Raw genomic sequence first — 21,728 nt, 5'->3', positions numbered from 1 at the left:
GTCTCATGTAGCAGCCTTTGCCTTTCTCATTTCTAATTTCAAAGTTAAGTATTATAAGGCCTTATTCACTACAAAATAATATAAGTAGTCCCTTTATCTGTATTTATTTTTGTTTTTAATTTTGTCCTCATTTCCCCACTCTTAACTTCAGTTCATTAATTCTGGTGTGTGGTTTGGTTAAGAATAGAGTACCTTTATTCCATATCCTTAAGCATTTATCCCAGTAACATTTGTTGAACAATCCAGTTTTCTGTGCAGATTGAATTGCCTTTTTTAAGTAATAATAATTATTAAAATATATATGTGCTTCTTGGCAGCTCTTCCTTTCTATTCTTATTCTATCTTGCCCTATACCATTGCCTCAGTCTTACAATTATTCTAGCTTTTCTGTTTTAATAACTCATAAGTGAATTAATTTTATAAGTTATTTGGGAGATAATTCACATTTTAATTGATATTGTTATAATGTTGAGTGATTGTTATTATGGTATATTGCCTTTCAATGCATTTCAGTAATTTCCTTCCTAATGGTATAGGACAGTTCTTATTAGCTTTATGCCTATATATTTTTGTTGTTGCCATTATAAATGACATCTCTTTCCTCTCTGGTTTCAGCTACTTTTGTTGATATTTTCAAAAAGTCCGTTTTCAATCTTACACTATTCTGTTAACCTTCTGTTGATATTTTCAAAAAGTCAGTTTTCAATCATATACTATTCTGTTAATACCCTGAGTGTTATTTATTAAGTGGATGAAGTAACATATGAAGTACATAATGTTACCATTCCAATTGTATACAAACCTGTAAACAGTTATTGTCAAAGGTTAAAGTGAGAAAGCTATCATTTCCTAAAGGAACTCAAGGTATTTGACCAGTGAATAAGGGGTTAGCTATAACATACTTTTGTTAGAGTAAGTCAACAGATAGAGTTATGATTAAATTCCTTTCGGATGTGTTCCGTAGAGTGTACCTTAACAAAATAATGATTTTAAACCTGAATTACAACATTCACTGTTTAATGTGATTTTGCTTAAATTACTTAACACTGTTAGATGTGATCTTGATAAAGTACTTGACCCATTAGGTGTTGAGAATTTGAAGTGGGAGAGGATATGTAGAAGAAAGGGGAGAAGGCATTAGTATCTTTTTTAATAGAGGTCAAGATAACTGTTGAAAGTTAATAGAAAAGCCAAAAAAAAAATGTTGTAGATACTTCTGGTCACTAATTAGTATCCACTACATTCTTCTTCCTTCCTAACATAACCCTTAGTTTTATCAAGTATTAACTTTTCCAACATAGACGTTGGGAGCTCCTGGGTAGCTGACTCCATTTTCAGCTTTTCGGTAATCTCTTTTAACAGTGATTGGTTCAGAAATGGACATGTGATCCTGTTTTAACCAAAGAGATGAGAAGAAAATCTGTCTTTACTCGTAAGAGTAAGGAATAATGAGATGGAAAAGCCAGTTTCTTCCTCATTGACCCTAAAGAAGAAAGTGCGTAGTAAGGATAATTGCTGGAAACCATCTTATGAGCAAGTAGGAAGCCAGCTTAGTATGAAGCCTTTATTTAGGATAGTAGAACTAAGGAAAGAAATGAACATGGGGTCTCGATAAAATTGTTTAATGACTGTGTCAGCCAGTTTGAACTCCACTCTGCCCTTGAGTTTCCTATTACATGAAATGTTAAATTTACTAATTAACTAAGGCAGTTTGAATAAATTTTCTATTATTTTTCAACCAAGGGGACCCTAATGACAAAAGCATACTAATAATAAAGGTAGTCAATGAAGAAACCAAAAATATGATTCACAAAAATTTGAGAGATGAGAAGAGAAGACAGTATAAAAGACCCAAATCCTCTTAGAAAGGAAGTCATTAATATTTAAAGTCAGTAAATCAAGAAATACTAAAGAGGGTTTCTACGGTGGTAGTGCAAGAAGCTCAATATATCCTCACCCCAGCAAAACAACCATTTAACTCCTGAAAATTATTTTTTTTAATTTAAAATCTGTGGAAATTGTCCTAAAGATATACAGCAATAGAAAATCATTTTTTTTAAATCTGCTAAAATCTACCACTACACTCAGTAAGAACATCAAGAGCCTGTCACATTTGGATATTCATATGCGAAAGATTGAATTTGGAGCCTTACCTCACACTATGAACACACACACACACGCACATACACACATTAACTTAAAATGTAACAAAGACACAAATGTAAGAAATAAAAATATAAAACTCTTAAAACATAGATGTAAATTTTTTTGAAATTGGATAAGGCAGTGGTTTCTTAGGACTCTTAAAGATCAACAACCAAAGAAAAAATAGATAAACTTCGTCAGAGTTGAAAATTTCTGTGCTTAAAATTATATTATCAATAAAGTGAGAAGATAACCATAGAATAAAAGAAAATATTTGTAGGCCGTATATATGTTAAGAGTCTAGTATCTAGAACATATAAGTAACTCCTCCAACTCAAGAATTAAGACAACCCAATAATTATATGAGCAAAGAGTTTAAGTGCAGTTCTCCAAAGAAGCTATAAAAATGGCCAATAAGCTCATGAAAAAAATGCTCAACATCATTCCTCATTAGTTGCAAATCAAAACTATGAGATATCACTTCATGCTCACAAGGATGGCTGTAATTAAACAATAACAAATGTTAGAAAGGATGTGGAGAAATTGGGAATCATATATTGCTGGTTGAAGTATAAAATGGTGAAGTCACTTAGGGAAACAGTGGAATACGTTTTGTGTATGGCAGACTTTAAATCTGCTTATAAGATTGGGAAAAGTTCTGATATGTCCCACATTAACTAGAGTTCTTCTGTCTATGGAGATGAAGAAGACCCTAGAATGGGTAAAGCCTAGGAGAAAGACCTCTAGGCAGGTGAGACCTCTCCCATTCGTTGACTGACGGCCTCACAATATCCTGTTTATTTCAGTCTCATCCTTAACAATGCATCTCTGAATTTATGTATTTGATGTTCTAGTTTATACATTTCTTCTAATATACATTAAAACAAATAGGTAACTATGAAAAATTTTTAATTTTTCATTCAGTTTCACCCAAAATCACTTAACAGTATGGCTAGTGCTTTGTAAATGAAGTCTTGAAAAACACTGCCTTGCACTTTTGGAGGTTAATCTCCACACACACACACACACACACCACACACACACACACACACAAAAAAAAACCTGAAAATTGGAATATCTAAAACAGTTCCTGGGGATTAGGAGTAGATCTGGAGATAGGAGGGAGTGGAAAAGATATCTGTTGCTTTGGTTTTTTAAGTCTTTTTATATTACTGGATTTTTTAAAACCATGGACGCATGTTACTTTGACAGTTTTTTAAAATAAATAAGTAAACCATGTTGCAGTATTAAATGTGATGGTGGACAGGGAGGATGGAGTCCTATTCTTTTTACACAGAAGACAAAATCATGGATTTGCAGAAACCACGGCTGGGTACTGTGATAACCTTTTGAGGATCCACTGGTATATTCCTGTCCATAGGCTTTCAAAAGCCTTTTTCTAAATCTTGAAGCTTAACTTTAAATACAAAATGGTAACAGTATACATCATAACAGCACAAAGTACTTAGCATTTCATATTAATCATAGCAAGAGCTCAGTAAATGTTACAGTTGAATTGGGCTTAATTTAATAGATCTCCTTTTGGCCTTATTATCCCTCCAACAAAGGGTAAACTAGTTCTTCTTGGATTATTAAACAGTTACCAAAATGATTCTTCACTCTCCAAAGTCAATAAACAACATCAGTATACACAGAGTAAACATAAGTTACCTGAAGTGAAAGCTTGTATAAATGTTCTATCCTGGGAAGGTCCTATATTACTAGCAGATTTCTCCTGGGCCAAAGGGTTAAAAATGATTGTAACAACTCTTTTCTTATTCTCTTACAAAAATTATGGGTATAGAATTTTGCAATGTCAGATATTAAATGGAATTATTACATTAGAATTGATAAATTTTTAGCTATAGCTTATCTAGCTGATAAAATAGGGACTCATAAATATTATCAATTAAGCATAAATTATATCCTATAATGACTCATATATTATAAAATTCATAACTCCACTTTGACAAAGTGTCAAATACAGAATTTTTTTTATTTAGTTCGGTGCCTGTTGTATATGGATGCCCTTGTTACCAGGCTACATATTTGGTTGGAAAATGGGACTTTCTAAACTAGGGTTTAACTTTGAATAGTCCACAAGGAAAGGGTATGAAAATCAGGTTAAAACTTATCTTCAGAGGATACTTAGAGAAATACTCATCAGTATTGAATGAGATGTTCCTGATTGGCATCTCTTTCCCAATATGCAGAGTTCCTCTTGACCCCAAATCACATAGGACATGCAGTTAGCAAGAGACCTTGCTGCCACCCCAGAATGAGAATCTTCCAGGTCCAAAGATTGGTTTTAAGACTTATATTACTGGTTCTTTCTCTGAGTCAAACTAGTCATATTCTGTTGAGTACAAGCTTGAATAGCAGATTCAAGTTTTCTCTAGCTGGTGTAGTTCCCCTTATAGATAAGCATTACTGGCTGCTCACATGGTTACAAAATGAGTTTTACTAGGACAGTTAGGGTCCCTTGCAGGTGAGACCTTCTTGTCCCTCTTGCAGAAGTGCAAAGCAAGCATTGCCCTTGAAGCTCTGAAGATAATTTTAAGACAGTTTGTAGATTTTCACTGATACACAGTAAAGTAAGCTCAAATATCAATATATTAGCACTCTCTGTTCCTGTGTGAAGGATGGATTTCAGATCCCATTGACAGAGCATCCTAACTCCATCTTACTCCTGCTAATGTTCAACACTGCAAAGAAAACTATCTTAGATTATATACCCTTAAAAATAGTGCAATAAACATATTGAAGGATAATAGATGAGATTAACTTATAAAACTATTTTTACTTTTTTCCATTAAAGTCCTAAAGATCTCTCACACGAGGTTACTAAACTAAAAGCTGTGTTGAAAAATGAGGTTTTAGCATCAGCTGGTAAAGATTGTTTTGTTATAAATCTCCCTTTTCATACAAATGCCTACTCGCTGGAACTCTAATTCCCAATACTGTCTATTACTTTCAAATGTCCTTCACTGTGTATAAATTTCCTGAAACCAAATAATGCCTATGAACAAGTATATGCACAGTGCCTGTTGAAATGAAGGAAAGTTGAATATCCAATGAAAATCAGAGCCCATCCTATCTATATAATTACAAATTCTTAGAGAAATAATCTTTTTTTACTTTTATTATAGCATGCTACAAATTTCCTTTTTGTCAAATCAATTTTTGCAACTTGTATCTTTGAAAAAAATGAAATAGTATGTATCAAACAACACAGAACTCAGAATGGCATTGTGGAGAAAAAAAACTTTTGTAATAATAAGTAATTTTAACTGGGTAAGTAAGGCCTTATGAGATGGCTGGACACATATCCTAGCCTTTTAAATTAGAAGATAAGATCACTGGGTCCACCTAAATGACGATGCCTTATATTTATAATAATACTTTTATCATATTGCCCTCATTCATAAGACCCTAGGGTCTGAATTAACCCAATCATAACACTCATAACTTATGATTATCTTTTTATTAAGATTTAATATAGGTACTCTACCATTTTCACAGTTTTAACTCTTGTACTTAGCGGGATGCTTGAAACTATTATTAACAAATATTTTCATAATTATAATTAGTTGGCCAAATATAAAATTACCCATTATTAAGCATAAAGCAAAAATCAGATTTGTGACACCTTATTGGCACTGCCTGTAGTTGAAAATTATCCTGTATATTTGGTTGTCCTCATTGTTTGCACTACAGTGATACACATAGTAAAACACCCTGAAATAATGTGAATTATATTTTATGTAGTTGGTAATTGACTCCTGTACTCAGCCAAATCCAAAAGACTAGAATTCCTTTGTTCTAACAATAATTTACTATTTTTATGATAGTATCACAAAAAGATACTTTGGTTTCCACAGGTAATCCCACCATATTTAACTAAATGTAACATTTAAATAGACTAGAATCTCTTTAGGATATTCAGAGTTTTGTCTTTTTCCATCATACTGAATAATATAAAATATGACTAAAATTACAATAGTAATACAAAGCCTCTACTCCTTAATAAATAAGGTAGGCAAAAGAGGGGATAAAAGGTAGATTTTATCACCTTTTACTCTGAGCCCTACATCTCGGTCTGCTTTTAGATTTTTTTTTAGTACTCCTTTCTAATAATTCTGAGAAATGTGGTGTTGAATATTTTTTGTTGTTGCCAAATCATGCATTTCCAAGTTCAGATGCCACCAGAATAAAGCAATAGTTTTTTGTTTGTTTTTGATAAATCATGGTTAATCTTGAATCTGGGAAGGCTTTTTTTTAATTTTATTTATTTATTTTTTTTATTTTTATTTATTTTTTTATTTTTATTTTTTTGCTGTACCTCACAGCATGCAGAAGTTCTAGGGCCAGAAATCAAACTTGTGTCACAGCTGTGACCTGAGCCACACCAGTGACAACACCTGATCCTTAACCCACTGCATGAATAAGGAATTCCAAGGCAGCAGAGATCTGTAGAAAGAACAATATCCTTGAGTAAGGTTTGTATAGTTCATAGCAGATCGAGATAAGGTTTAAACTATTTAAATTAATTCAAATAATTTTAGAACAGAAAAGGGTTTAAGGTCATTTCATCCAGTGGTTATCAGGTTTGTGCATCAAAATCACCCAAGGAGCTTATAGAAACCACAGACCCCTGGCTTACAGTGCAGCAAGCTGCTTCAGTATGTCTAGGTAAAGTCCTAGAATTCGTCTTTTAATAAGAACCCTCATCGATTTTAATGCAAAACCAGACTCCAGATGGGAATTTTGGATTCATTGATTTAGTACAATGCCCTGCAGACAGGAATTACATTTACTTCATTTCTGTATTCTTAGCTAGACCGACAAAGTGCCAGGTACATAGCAGTTGCGAAATAAATATCTACAGAAAGAGCAGGAAGTGAGTACAAAGAGAAGTTCACCATTTTATAGAAGGTGCCAGAGTTACGAAGCATTAGAACCAGTTCTTATTTGGCCCAGCAAATGAGGGCTTCCGGATCCTCTCTTCTCCAAAGGCCTTTCAAATCAAATATGTAAATAAAATCTTCCAACTTCTCATAAGATTATGTTGTAGATACACGTGCTTATGTTCAACAAAATACTGTAGGTACAGCTCCCATCTCATTTTGCACATTTTAATAATTTCTCAGATCATTATTTTTTAGGATTATTAATGTATTTACAAACCCTTTCCTGCTTCGGTTTATTAATCAAATATGTTTTTTATACAGGTTGAAAGTTCATTATGTAATAAGTTCCTTGAAGCTAGAAAAGATAAATAGCACAGACATCATTATTAATTTTACTTCTCTCCTCTATCATCTAAGACAAGTTTGATTTGTGGCCAGCCATCAAAACTGCAGTTATTGGATGTCTTTTTGATGTGGTGTACTGAATTCAGTTACACTTCCAAGTAAGTTTTCATTTTAAGAGAGAGCTGTGCAATGGATTTCCCATCGTGGCTCAGTAGTAACAAACCCAGGTAGGGTCCATGAGGATGCAGATTCAAGCCCTGGCCTTACTCAGTGGATTAAAGGATCTGGCATGAGCTGTGGTGTGGGTCGCAGGTGTGGCTCAGATCCCGTGTTGCAGTGGCTATGGCCTAGGTTGGCGGCTGCAGCTCCAATTCGACCCCTAGCCTAGGAACTTCCATATGCTTCAGTTTGGCCTTAAAAAAGAAGAAAAGAAAAAAAGAAAGAAAGAGGGTAGTGCAATAGCATCCTCTAGTTATTGCATCAACATTTTAGAACATGACTACAAGCTCTCCAGAAGGAGGAGGAGGTGGAGGGAAAGGAGGAAGAGAAAGGAAAGGAATAAGAATTCTTGAGTTCACTTCATTTACATTATCTCGTCATGAAATTTTCATTTACCCACCACACCTGGTCTCACTTTTAAGGGCATTTAGGTAGTTGTGAGTCAGTTTGTCTAAGAATTAATTATTAACAATACCACTCATATCATAGGATTTTTAATTTCTCAAAAAAAGAAAAAGGATAAGTCCTACCAGAGGACCAGTTGTTACTGTAAGTTAATGTGTTGTAAGGTGTTTGCTAACTTCATCCATTCCCTTCATCAGTATGAATGATACAGATGAGTCCTTTTAACCGGGTAGCAGTGCCATGACTGTCTTGTACTAAGGGGCTGTTCACAAGCAGTGGGCAAAGCAGACTTTGATGAAGCAGCTGTGCATTGCTCTGTAAAACACTGTGAGGATATCCAACTTGAAATGATTTAACTATTTAAGCATGTAAAAGATAAAAAATTTAGCCATAATAACCTCCCATATGCACAATGAGTACACAAACTATGAAAATACTTTTTCTCTATCTTGTATGCTTGAATTACTGGCTCTTGGCTGTAGTATAGAGAAGAGTTGAAGGGAGTTTCAGGGTTAATACATAACCTCCCTTACATGGAGCAGTCTATTTTTTACCCTGTTTCTTTTGGTGTTAAATTTAAACTTTGAAAATCTGTCTTCCCTGTGAATTACTTAGGTAAAAATCAACCTGAGGGAGTAATTAGGAAAAATAGAGAAAATTTGATGTAGCTGGTTTGAGCAAAAGCTCAGAGTCTGAACGATGGAAACTAAGAAGTTAGGACAGGAATAATTGTAGGATGAGAGTAAGAAGGAACTACTGAAGGAAAGACTGGTTTACTTCTCAGTTAGTAACCAGCTCTACACTGGCCTCCCTGAGAAGAACTTCCTCATGGAACAGTTTAACTCAGATCTTGCCTTTCTTTCTCTGGCTCATATTTAGAGATTTTCTGTTATTCAAAGTACATATCATCATGTGTGTTCTTTGATTGTTGTATGTTTACTTCAAATGAATATTTTTCCTTTTATCTTACAAGTTTCTGAAAGGTTAAGAATTTATTTTTAACCTTTTTTTTAAACTTCCTCATATCAGCAATTTTACACTCTGTCAACCTATCACATGTACAATGAAGTAAACCAAGTATGAATTTAAAAATGCTGAGTTTTTCACTCCTCAGCCATAATTACACTCTAGCTATTCTATTGCTACACCCATAACACATGCCCCCCTCTTTTTTGGTCTGCCTGTTTACTTCAATCATTTAGACTTTAGTCCTCTTAAAGCCAGGGACTATGTCTCATTTATCACTGTATCCTCCTTATCTGGCACAGTATCTGACATAGGAACTGCTCAGTAGCTTATATTCTATGTGTAGGCATATCAAAGTTGCATCAAATTTGGAGGAGTTAGTTTTGCTAGGTTTAAGAAAGTTAACTGTAGAGAGTTCCCTGGTGGCTCAGTGGGTTAAGGATCTGGCATTGTCACTGCTGTGGCTCAGGTCACTGCTGTGGCTCAGGTTCAGTCCCTGGCCCCAGAACTTCCACATGCTGCAAGTGTGGCCAAAAAACAAAACAACCCAAAACAAAAAAAGCAAAAACCTGACTCTACTTTTGTCTTAACTGTCTTAATGAGATCTGAATTTATTACCAAAATACTACAACAATCATTTTTCAGGTTCTTGCCATTTTACTCAAATTAACATTTAAAAATACTGTTTTCTTTTGCTTTATTCTAGAACTGAACAATGCTACAAAAACATTCTTTACTAAAGAATATTTGAAAAGAAAACAAAGCTTTCAGAAATCCAGCTCTGCAAAGTGGCCCCTTCCAAGCTGCAGAAAAGCATTCCATCTTTTTGGAGGTAAGGAAGCTAATGCAAAAAAAGAAAGAAAAGGAAAGGGCTGATAATTTTATCCAGGGTCTGTTTTAAAGCCATTTTCTTTCTTCCTTAGAACTGTCAATAGATGGAGCTCCCATAGTGGCTCAGTGAACTGAGTCAATGAACTGACTAGTATCCTTGAGGACGTGGATTCCATCCTTGTCCTCACTCAGTGGGTTAAGGATCCGGCATTGCCATGAGCTGTGGTGTAGGTCTCAGACATGGCTCAGATCCCAGGTTGCTGTGGCTTTGTGGTAGGTCAGCACCTGTAGCTCTCATTCGACTCCTAACCTGGGAACCTCCACATGCCATGAGTGAGACCCTAAAAAGACAAAAGACAAAATAAATAAATAAATGTCGGTAGAAACATATTTCTTCACTAGTCCATTTTAAGTAAGGATTTTGCTAATTATCTTCTTACTAAAAGCCTATAGGTATGCCTATGAAGAAAATGGAGACCATACAGTAAGAGCAAAATCTGAAACTCATGATTAAATTTACTTTGCCTTGCTGCCAGTAATGTTTAATATGTAGATAATGAACTTGATTTCAAAAGTAACAGATTTGATGAAAGCTATATTTGACAAAAACATTGGTATTTCTTATACAGATTCTGAACAACTTATCATAATTTAAGTTTATTTCATATTAACATTTTATAGTTATCCCCCAAGTTTAGGAGAAGTAGACAGTGTCAGAGCTTTAGTGTAAAGTGTTGCAAACATGTGCATTGAACAAGGAATACCAGTTTCTTAGTTCACATATAACTAAATGTATGACCTCAGGGATGACATAGAAATTTCGTCTTTTGTTTCTGTTTCTGATCTCTAAGATGGTAGTAATTATACCTGTCCTACCTAATTAATAAATTTGTAAGGATCAAATGAGTTGATATGAAAGCAAATTCTAAGATATAACTAATTATACTGTATAAATACAAAGAATCATTCAATTAAAGGCAAGGCAATCTCTAATACCATTTTACTTTTGAGAATTTATGTGTAATGGTGATCATACAATATAAACATAAAATGTAATTTCATTGTTTATAAAACCCTGGTCTGTTAGAACATGGATTGTTTAGTATTAACCCTTATGATGTTACAGGAATCTGATTGGAAAGGCTTAGATGTGGGGAACTCTGATCTTTAGGGAACAAGAGGGATTTCTACATTAGAAAACTGATATGATCAGTACAGCAGTGATGTAGTACAAAAGGAGATAGAAACAGCCTGTATGGTTGAGGCAAAAGATAAATGGATTTACAAATTCATCAAGGTTTGAATAAAGTAGTTTAAAGACAAATATAACTTTTATACAGTAGTTTGAATGAAGAAAGTAGTTTAAGGACTTTTTTTTTTTTTGCATTTTCTTAGGGCTGCTCCTGCGGCATATGGAAGTTCCCAGTTCCCAGGCTAGGGGTCGAATCGGAGCTACGGTTGCCTGCCTAGGCCACAGCCACAGCAACACTAGATCTGAGCTGCATCTGCAACCTAAACCACAGCTCACAGCAATACTAGGTCTTTAACCCACTGAGCAAGGCCAGGGATTGAACCCTTATCCTCAGGGATACTAGTGAGGTTCGTTACCACTGAGCCACAGTTGAACTCAGTTTAAGGATGTTTTATAAGCACGTAACTGCTTTATAAATTGGTAAATAACTATAGAAATCCATTGTCCATAGATGTAGTATAAATACATTTTAAAATATATCACATTTAGCCCAAAGCATAATATGAAATTAAATGTAAGAAAATCAATCTTACATAAAGGATTTCATAACAAAGAAAAAAATTGGCTATATGGATTATGTGCTTTAAAAGATTCCTTTGTATCCTACCTTCTACCCTACACACAAATTTTAAAAAGAATCAAACACCTTTCTGAAAACCCCACAATTTCCTTTTTCTTTTTGTTTTCTAGGGTACTGAAGCTATAAATTGTTTGCTTTTTTGTGATTTCATCTTATTTGTCCTCCCCATAGAAGTTTCACGGAACCTAACTTTTTATAAGTTTTTGTGGAGGGGGTGCAGAGTAGCTTATTATACAACTTAAGAAATATATTACGTTCAGGATCCCAGCTTAACTAAGCAAGATCTGGACTCTTAGGCTCAGCCAAAACTGAAAGAGTTAAGCACTTAAACACTTGCTTCAGTGGTATAAGCAAGAGTCTAAAAATGGAAGAAATGCCAGCTCCCTCCCTCATCTTGTGTTCTATTTTCCCACATGAAATAATGCACTTGTCCAGGGTCAGGTAGATCAGCACAGACTTGGGGGTCATCTTATTGTTGAGGGGAACCCTGAACAAAAGGCCTTGGCAATTCTATAAGCCCTTGGGGTAGGGCTGTGTGTGTTTGTGTATGTATTGGGGTTTTTGGTTGCTGTGTGTTTTTTGGGGGTGAGTAGCACAAGGGAAGACAAGGAATAGAAAAGTGTGGGATACTAACTCAGAGTGAGGAAAAGTGTCTTTAAGGTTAAGTCCACAAATAACAAGTGCTGGAGGGGGTGTGGAGAAAAGGGAACCCTCCTGCACTGCTGGTGGGAATGTAAGCTGGTACAGCCACTGTGGGGAACAGTATGGAGGTACCTTAGAAATCTATACATAGAACTACCATATGACCCAGCAATCCCACTCTTGGGCATATATCCAGACAAAACTTTCCTTAAAAAAGACACACGCATCCACATGTTTATTGAAGCTCTGTTCATAATAGCCAAGACATGGAAACAACCCAAATGTCCATTGAAAGATGATTGGATTCAAAAGGTTGAAGAAGAAGGAATACTCCCAAAGACATTCTATGATGCCACCATCACCCTCATTCCAAAACCAGACAGAGATACCACCAAAAAAGAAAACTATCTCCCAATATCATTGATGAATATAGATGCAAAAATTCTCAACAAAATCTTAGCCAACCGAATCCAACAACATACCAAAAAAATTATACACCATGACCAGGTGGGGTTCATCCCAGGTTCACAAGGATGGTTCAACATACGCAAACCAATCAGCATCATACACCACATTAACAAAAAAAAGTCAAAAATCATATGATCATCTCAATAGACGCAGAAAAAGCATTTGACAAAGTCCAACATCCATTCATGATCAAGACCCTCGCCAAAGTGGGTATCGAGGGAACATTCCTGAATATAATCAAAGCCATTTATGATAAACCCACAGCAAATATAATCCTCAATGGGGAAAAACTGAAAGCCTTCTCACTCCAATCTGGAACAAGACAGGGATGCCCACTCTCACCACTGCTCTTCAACATAGTTTTGGAAGTCCTAGCCACAGCAATTAGACAAACAAAAGAAATAAAAGGCATCCATATAGGAAGAGAAGAGATCAAACTGTCACTGTTTGCAGACAACATGATACTATACATAGAAAACCCAAAGGACTCAACCCCAAAACTACTTGAACTGATTAATAAATTCAGCAAAGTAGCAGGATATAAGATTAACATTCAGAAGTCAGTTGCATTTCTGTATACCAGCAATGAAATATTAGAAAAGGAATACAAAAATATAATACCTTTTAAAATTGCACCTCACAAAATCAAATACCTCGGAATACACCTGACCAAGGAGGTAAAGGACCTATATGCCGAGAACTATAAAACTTTAATCAAAGAAATCAAAGAAGATGTAAAGAAATGGAAAGATATTCCATGTTCCTGGATTGGGAAAATCAATATTGTAAAAATGGCCGTACTACCCAAAGCAATCCCTATCAAATTACCTATGACATTTTTCACAGAACTAGAACAAATAATCCAAACATTTATATGGAACAACAAAAGACCCAGAATCGCCAAAGCAATCCTGAGAAACAAAAACCAAGCAGGAGGCATAACTCTCCCAGACCTCAAGAAAGATGATTGGATTCTGAAGATGTGGTATATATACACAATGGACTAATACTCAGCCATAAAAAAAGAACAAATTAATGCCATTTGCAGCAACAGGGGTGGAACTAGAGACTCTCATACTAAGTGAAGTAAGTCAGAAAGAGAAAGACAAATACCCTATGATATCACTCATATCTGGTATCTAACATACGGCACAAATGAACCTTTCCACAGAAAAGAAAATCATGGACTTGGAGAATAGATTTGTGGTTGCCCAGGGGGTGGGGGAAGAAGTGGGAGGGATTGGGAGCTTGGGGTTAATGGATGCAAACTATTGCTTTTGGAATGGATTAGCAATGAGATCCTGTTGTGTAGCACTGAGAACTATGTCTAGATACTTACAATGGGAGAAAAAATTATGTGTACATGTATGTGTAACTGGGTCCCCATGCTGTACAGTGGGAAAAAAAAAAAAAGGTGTGTTGGGGGAAATAATTAAAAAAAAGGTTTTCTCCTTTTACCCTTCTAAAGAGGTCTCAAAAGAGGTCCAGAAGAAGCCCTCTGTCCAAGGCCTCAGATAAAGGACCCAGGACTGCAGGTGCTAAGACTAGAAATGTAAATATGTGAAAGAGCTTCATAGGCCAGGAGCATGAGACCTTGGTTGCAGTTCCTTCAGAGACTAATGCACTGTCTGTACACCAAGTGTGGTGTGAGGAGGGCAGCTTTCTCCCATGAGGCCTACCAGGTAAAGCCTCCATAATTGCCTGTGGTCAGGCCTCAACACCACACAGTATTTTAATCACAAACCAGATTCAGTTATCAGTATTACTAAAGCACCTTCTGTGCTTCTTTGCTTTCTGCTTCCCCTGAGTTTTGTGTTTATCATCTCTTTATACAAGTATAGATATGTATACTTAACATTACTTAATTTTGCTTGTCTTTGAACTTTTGCAAGGGTAACAGTGTGTGTAAGCTGTGCTTGCTTTGTCAATGTCCAAGCATTATATTTCTTGATTTTGTCCAATTCAGTGAGTGTAGCCACATTTATTTTTACTGCTATACTATAGTCCATTATGTGAATATAGCACAATTTATCTATTCTGTTGATGAACAATTGAGTAATCCAGTTTTTGTTATTATAAACACTGCCATAAATTTTATTTTCATGTCTCCTGGAGCATAAGAGTTCCTCTAGAATAAATGCCAGTAGAAAATTGCTGGGACATAATAAAAATACATGTTTAATTTGATTATGTAAACCAAACCGTTTTTCTAAATGATCACTGATTTATCACCAGCTTTGTTTACCACATTTGATGTTTTCATTCCTTTAGGTTTTGCCAGTCTGTTAGGCATAAAATGATATCTCATTGGGGATTTAATTTCAATTTTTATAACTACTAACAGGAATCGAAAATAAGTGTATTGGTCATTGAGTTTCTTCTATGAAATTCCTTCACAAATTTTGTCCATTTTCCTATTGATTGCATTTTTCTTGTTGATTTTTGAAAGTTTTAAAATATCTTTGCTGACTCCTCTGTTAAATATGTGAATGGCAGCTGTCTTCTATCAGTTTTGGTTTGTCTTTTCACTTTATCTTTTAATGAATTGTAGTTCTTCATTTTCCTTATCATCTTTCTGATGTGTATCATCTATTTAAGAAATTCTTCTCTATCCCTAATGTCATAAAAATATTTTCCTGTGTATTTTTGACATAGTTTAAAGGTCTTGGGATTGATTTGTGTTGTTGATATTTTCTGGGATTTTTTTGGGGGGGGTGGGGGATGTTATAGGATTAGGATCCAATTACTTTGAGATTTGTTTTGCCTACTTAATTTTTTCTGACCACCATTTCCTGAAAATAATTCATTATTTCCCCACTGATCCACAGTTTTAATCTGTCCTATTTTATTTTATTTTATTTGTCTTTTTTCCTTTTTTTTAGCGCCACATATGCAGCATATAGAGCTTCCCAGGCTAGGGGTCGAATAGGAGCTGTTGCCACCAGCCTGTGCCAGAGCCACAGCAACACCAAAACCGAGCTGCATCCGTGACCTACACCACAGCTCACAGTAATGCCAGATCCTTAACCCACCGAGAGAGGCCAGGGTTCAAACCCACAACCTCATGGTTCCTAGTTGGATTCGTTTCACCTGTGCCACAACAGAAACTCCTGTCCTATTTTATTTTTATTATTTTTTTCATCTACTACCTTTATGCTTTAATTTTTAAAATATTTTATCAATTTTGTTTTTTTGTTTTGCTTTTTAAATTTTTATTGTTATCTCCCCAATACATTTTTTTTCTACTGTACAGCATGGTGGCCCAGTTACATATACATGTATACATTCTTTTTTCTCCCATTATCATGCTCCATCATAAGTAACTAGACATAGTTCTCAGTGCTACACAACAGGATCTCATTGCCAATCCATTCCAAAAGCAATAGTTTGCATCCATTAACCCAAGCTCCCAATCCATCCCACTCCTTCCACCTCCCCCCAGGCGACCACAAGTCTATTCTACAAGTCCATGGGTTTCTTTTCTGTCCTATTTTAAATTTCAATTTCTGTGAGTCTGTTTCTGAGGTCTTGGTTTCTTTGGTCTGTATGTCTAATCCTATGCCAATACCATACTGTCTTAACTACTAAATCCTTGTAACAAGTCTTGATATCTCCCTTCAAATTTGGTTCGCTGCAAGAGTGTCTTGACATTTTTTTCTTCTCTGAATTTTGGAATCATCTTGTCAAGTTCTATGAAAAACTGTTTGATTAAAGGAAGTTCTGTTAAATACATGTGTCAATGTGGGGAGAATTGACACCTTAATAATAACTTTTCCTATCCACTAACTGGTTTTTCTCTTATTTAGATCTTCTAATTTTTAACGCCTTAAAATGAAATTTGATGATTTCCTTTACAAATATTTTATGCATCTTTGAGCAGATTTACCCACATGCGTTTCCTGTATTGCCGTCCTCTTTTCTCCTCTTGTGAACTTTGAGTGCAGACTTTAGCCAGTCCCGCTTACTTCTTAATTGATGGCATACCATCACTAATCGACATGCTCATTAGTTCCCTTTTATCTTGTCCTACTTTCCATTATATTAAAGGGGTTTTTTTTTGTTTGGTTTTGGTGTTTTTTTTGTTTGTTTGTTTGTTTTGTTTTTCTTTTGTGCTTTTTAGCACCACACCAGCAGCATATGGAAGTTCCCAGAGTTCCCAGGCTAGGGGTCAAATTGGAGCTATAGCTGCTGGCCTACGCCACAGCCACAGCAGTGGGGGATCCAAGCCATGTCTGCAGCCTACACCACAGCTCATGGCAAGGCAAGATCCTTAACCCACTGAGCAGGGTCAGGGATCGAACACACATCCTCATGGGTACTAGTCGAATTTGTTAACCGCTGAGCCAAGAAGAAAACTCTTAATGTGTATCTTTTTTATGTTATTCTTAAATAATATTTATTGTTTTCTGTGCATGTATTTTTAATTTATGGTAATGATGTCATTATATATTACAACTCTGTTTCTTTTCATCTAGCATTAGGCTTTTAGATCCATCCTGGTAGCTCTGTGTACTTCTAATTTGTAGCTTCTAATTAATGTTCTCCCAAGATGTATACCTACCACATTTTATTCAGCAATTCACTGAGTAGAATACAGAATACTTCCAACTCCCTGCTATTACATGTAACACCAATGAATATCCTAATGTGGACCTCGTGAATATTTATTTGGTGTATAGACTGAGGAGCATGATGTCTGGGTCATAAAATATGAATATACTTAATTAAATAATGTCAACAGTCCCTTCAAATGACCTTTATAGATACCCACCAACAGTGCATGAAGGTTGGGGGAAATTGGAACTACGGAAAATGACAAGTGTTGACAAAGAATGGGAATTAGGAACCCTCATTATTGTTTTAACTTGCCTTTGTCTGCTCTCTAGTAGTTTAAGATCCCTTCAGATGCTCATCAGGCTTTTGAATTCCTCTTTTGTAACTGCTTTCTTCATTTTTCTAAGATTACAGCCTTTATCAAGCTTCTGTAATTTCTTGTATATTTTAGATATTAATCCTTTATTTGCTTTAGACATTACAAATCTCTTATCCTGTTTTATTATCTGCATATTAAGTTTGTCCATGGTGTTCTTCACTGAAAGAAATTCTTAACTTAGGTGTAATTAAATGCACCTTAATTTTACTTTGTCATTATGTTTTATGTTTTAAAGTTTTAAGAAATTCCTCCCTGTTCCCAGGTCACAAAGATTCCTGCTTAAGTAAAATAATGAAGTTAATATTTTTAAAAATCTTCCTCATTTAGGTCTTCATCCAGAACCCACCTCTTCTGTGTTAAAGAGGGTTAATGTCTCTTTCTTCGAATAATAACCCACTTTTCTGAATAGATAAATTATGTATAGAAATGTACTTCTGGGATAATGATCCCAGATTCAGCAACCTTACTAAATTACCTTCAGTTTCATTATTTATGAGGACAATCATATCTGTCTTATCTGTAAATAAAGACAGTTTTATCTTTCAAAACAATACATATGTTTAGTATTTAGCATAGTGAGGACTTCTGTTAATTTGAATAGGAAAAGCGATAGCAGCATCTCTGATACTAAAAGGAGTATTTTAATGTTTGCCATTGAGTAGAACTCTTATGCTGTATTTTTGGTGGATGCCTTTTTTCAGGTTTTAAGAAATTTCCCATCTGATTGCAGTTTTCTATTAATCTTTTTCTTGAATGTATTTTTAATTTGGGGGTTATTTTTCAGCGTTTTTGAAATTACTATAATGGATTTACTTTTTCAATCTGTTAATGCACTGAATTACATGAATAGATTGTAGCAGATTTTCTAATGTCAAACAGTATTACTGGGAAAACTCAACTTGATCATTTTTGTGCACTGCTAAACTTGGTTTGCTAATTCAGGTTTCCTCCACAACCTGAAAGTAAAGCATTTCTGTGAAACCTTTTGTAAGCCAAAATGATGTAAAGCAACAAAGCAATTACCTTAGGGCATATCTTGCTAATGTATGCAGAAAATAAATCAAGATAAAGCACAGATGCACACACAGTTCAAGCTATTGCAGCTGATGCTGAGGTGGTGAGTATAGTTCCTGGGGAAAGGAGCTTGGTGGTGCCATTCTCACTGCTCTGTCCAGGGTGCCTGCTGCCCCTGTGATGGCTCCCTGAAAAACAAACAAAAATCCTATTTTCGATTTTCCCCTTTCTTCTTAAAAGCTGAAATCTTTTTCAGTTTCTTTCAGTTAAACTACTAGTTTAGGCCTTCTTTAAAAGCAGAGTAGCATGAAGTGAACTTCTGAAAATCAGGGAATTCCCATATTTTGTTTGAGGTTTATGGGGGACAATTCTTTTTGGGTTTTTTTTTTTCTTCTCTCTTTTTTCTTTTTAGGGCTGCACCTGCAGCATATGGAAGTTCCCAGGCTAGGGGTCAAATCTGAATTGCAGCTACCAGCCTACCCACAGTGATAGCAACACTGGATACCAGCCACATCTGCAACCTAAACCACAGCTCACAGCAACGTGGGATACTTAACCCACTGAGTGATGCCAGAGATGGAACCCACATCCTCATGGGTACTGACTAGGAACTCAGGTGCTGAACCTGCTGAGCCACTCTGTTTTTGTTTGTTTTCATTTTTGGCTGCCCTGCAGCACATGGATCTCCCGGGCCAGGGATCAGATCCTCCTGCATTGGCGACCTAAACCGCAGCTGCGGCAATGCCCTTAACCCACTGGGCCCTTAACCCACTGGGCCAGCTGGAGATCTAACCTTCGTCCCAGCACTCCCAGGACACTGCCAATGCTGTTGCATCACGGCAGGAGCACCTTTTTTTTTCATATCTATATTTATGAGTAAGATTGCCGCTATGTTTCCTTTTTAAAGAGGCCTTTTTTTTTTCTGAGTTTCTTTCTGAATCCGTTCATATAATTTATCTTTTTTGCTAGGAATTAATTTTTTCAATTTTAAAATTTGTTGACAAATAGTTTATATTTTCTAATCTCTCCTATATCTATAGTTCTGTACTCTGTATTCTTAATATTATTTACTCACGCTTTGGTTTTTCTTCCTGAACTTGCTATATACTTCTAAGTTGTATTATTTTTAAATATTGAATTTCTGAAACTGACTCTGTTGTATCTTTAAATTTTATTAATTTCTATTCTTTATTAAATCTTTACTGCTATTCCCTTTGAATTTATTTAGTCCTTTATACATATCATATTAAGGTGGCTTTCTAGGGCATTAATTTTTATCCTTTTAATTTTTAAAATATTATTACTAAATGTCATAAATTTCTCTCCAGGTAATCTTATATATTACATGCAGTTTGTTGGTTTTTTTTTTTCTTTTTCTTTTTTTGCTTTTTAGGGGCACCTGCAGCATATGGAGGTTCCCAGGCTAGGGTTGAATCAGAGCTACAGCTGCTGGCCTACGCCACAGCCACAGCAATGCAGGATCTGAGCCACATCTGTGATCTACACCACGGCTCATGGCAACGCCAGATCCTTAACCCACTGAGCGAGGCCAGGGATCGAACCCTCAACCTCATGGTTCCTGGTCAGATTTGTTTCTGCTGCGACACGACGGGAACTCCCTCTTGTAGTTTTTCGTTACCCTGTATTTCTGCTTATTTTTCATAAGAATAAACCATAATTAATTTTATATTGATTGCATCATCTTGATTAAAAACAACAAAATTGTACAAAATTAATATCAGACTTCAAAACTAGGATCTGTAATATCCATAGTTATACCACTCTTCTGAACATATCATGCCATCCATGCTATGTTAATTGTTTCTCTCAGAATAGTTCCTTTTCAGCTTAATTTTCAGAAGTTGGTAGAAGAAAGTAAGGTGGAAATGGGGAGGGTGGGGGGCCATTGTATGGGAAAGAATAGATATTCCCATTGATGCCTTTGGCTCCAGACAATTTGTGTTCTTGTCACAAAAACAAAATAGAACATCTTAACATGGTGTTATATTTCCTAATCAATAAAATTCATATAAACATTTTAAATTCATTCAACCATAAAGCTAGTTCACTAGACCCATCTCTTTTGCCCTATCAGGTAGTACCTTTTAAATGTTGATAAGTAAGCAGACTTACAAATACATATTTTATGTATTCATACATAAAATAAATAATATGAAAAGGAATAGAAATACTCTAGATAAATGTAAGCTACCACTATATAGCTTAGGTACCAGTTGCACTGCTGACTCTGTCAGTCTTAGTTTTTTCCCCTGACGTAGCTAATTCTAGGCATTTTATCCTCAGTTTATCAGTATCTAATTGACATGAGTTTCAGGCATTCCATGTTTCTAAGAAACAGATTTTACCTAAGTACATATATTTATGTAAGTTTACATATATAAATATAAATATAAATGAACACATATATATAAAGTTAACCAGCTAAGAGGTTTCACTAAGGTATTTTTGCCAAAATATTTCCACATTGTTGAATTTTTTTTCTAAATGTACTCAAGTCAAAGTAATGAAAGAAAAAGTCATGATTTAAAATCCCATGTTCTAATTTTTTTCTGGTGGTAACAGGAACATGCAGATAAAATGCAGGTGTCTGAGATCTATTTATGACAAATCCATTTATTTCTTGTAAAAGCCTGGGGAATTGTTTTATTTGGTCATTAGTTTTTCCGAAGGTGTTAGATTGGTTCTGCAGGTTTAAACATGCTCAGTATAAATGAAGGAATATCCACATGGAAAAGAATGTTTGTCTCTAATAGAGAACAAAAACTAGGCTGATCAAACAGCAAGAGTTTGAATATAACCCAGAAACCTGGCTTCTGAGAAAGTTTGGAGGTAAATCAGAAAGATTTTAAAACATGCTATAGACATGGCTCTGTCTTTTAGAAGAAAGTTCATTAACCTTTGCATTTCTTCTGAAACTACAATGATTTTGTTCACAGTGTGATTTTTTTTTTGAAAGGGCCTACAAATTCTAAAATGTCTTTTTCTTTCTATTTATTT

At 35.3% G+C, this 21,728-nt stretch overlaps 1 protein-coding gene across 1 annotated transcript in view; it reads left to right on the top strand.

Moving 5' to 3' along the window:
• Nucleotides 1-21,728, top strand: part of RNF180 (ring finger protein 180) — a 267,713-nt gene that overhangs the window by 211,071 nt on the left and 34,914 nt on the right. Inside the window, exon 6 of the mRNA XM_047753632.1 lies at nucleotides 9,697-9,822. Within this exon, the coding sequence (XP_047609588.1) occupies nucleotides 9,697-9,822 (126 nt within the window). The remainder of the gene's footprint in view (nucleotides 1-9,696; nucleotides 9,823-21,728) is intronic.

The sequence above is a fragment of the Phacochoerus africanus genome, chromosome 1 (genome assembly GCF_016906955.1).
Source record: "Phacochoerus africanus isolate WHEZ1 chromosome 1, ROS_Pafr_v1, whole genome shotgun sequence".
Classification (NCBI taxonomy): domain Eukaryota; kingdom Metazoa; phylum Chordata; class Mammalia; order Artiodactyla; family Suidae; genus Phacochoerus; species Phacochoerus africanus.
This window is presented reverse-complemented; position numbering and strand designations above follow the sequence as displayed.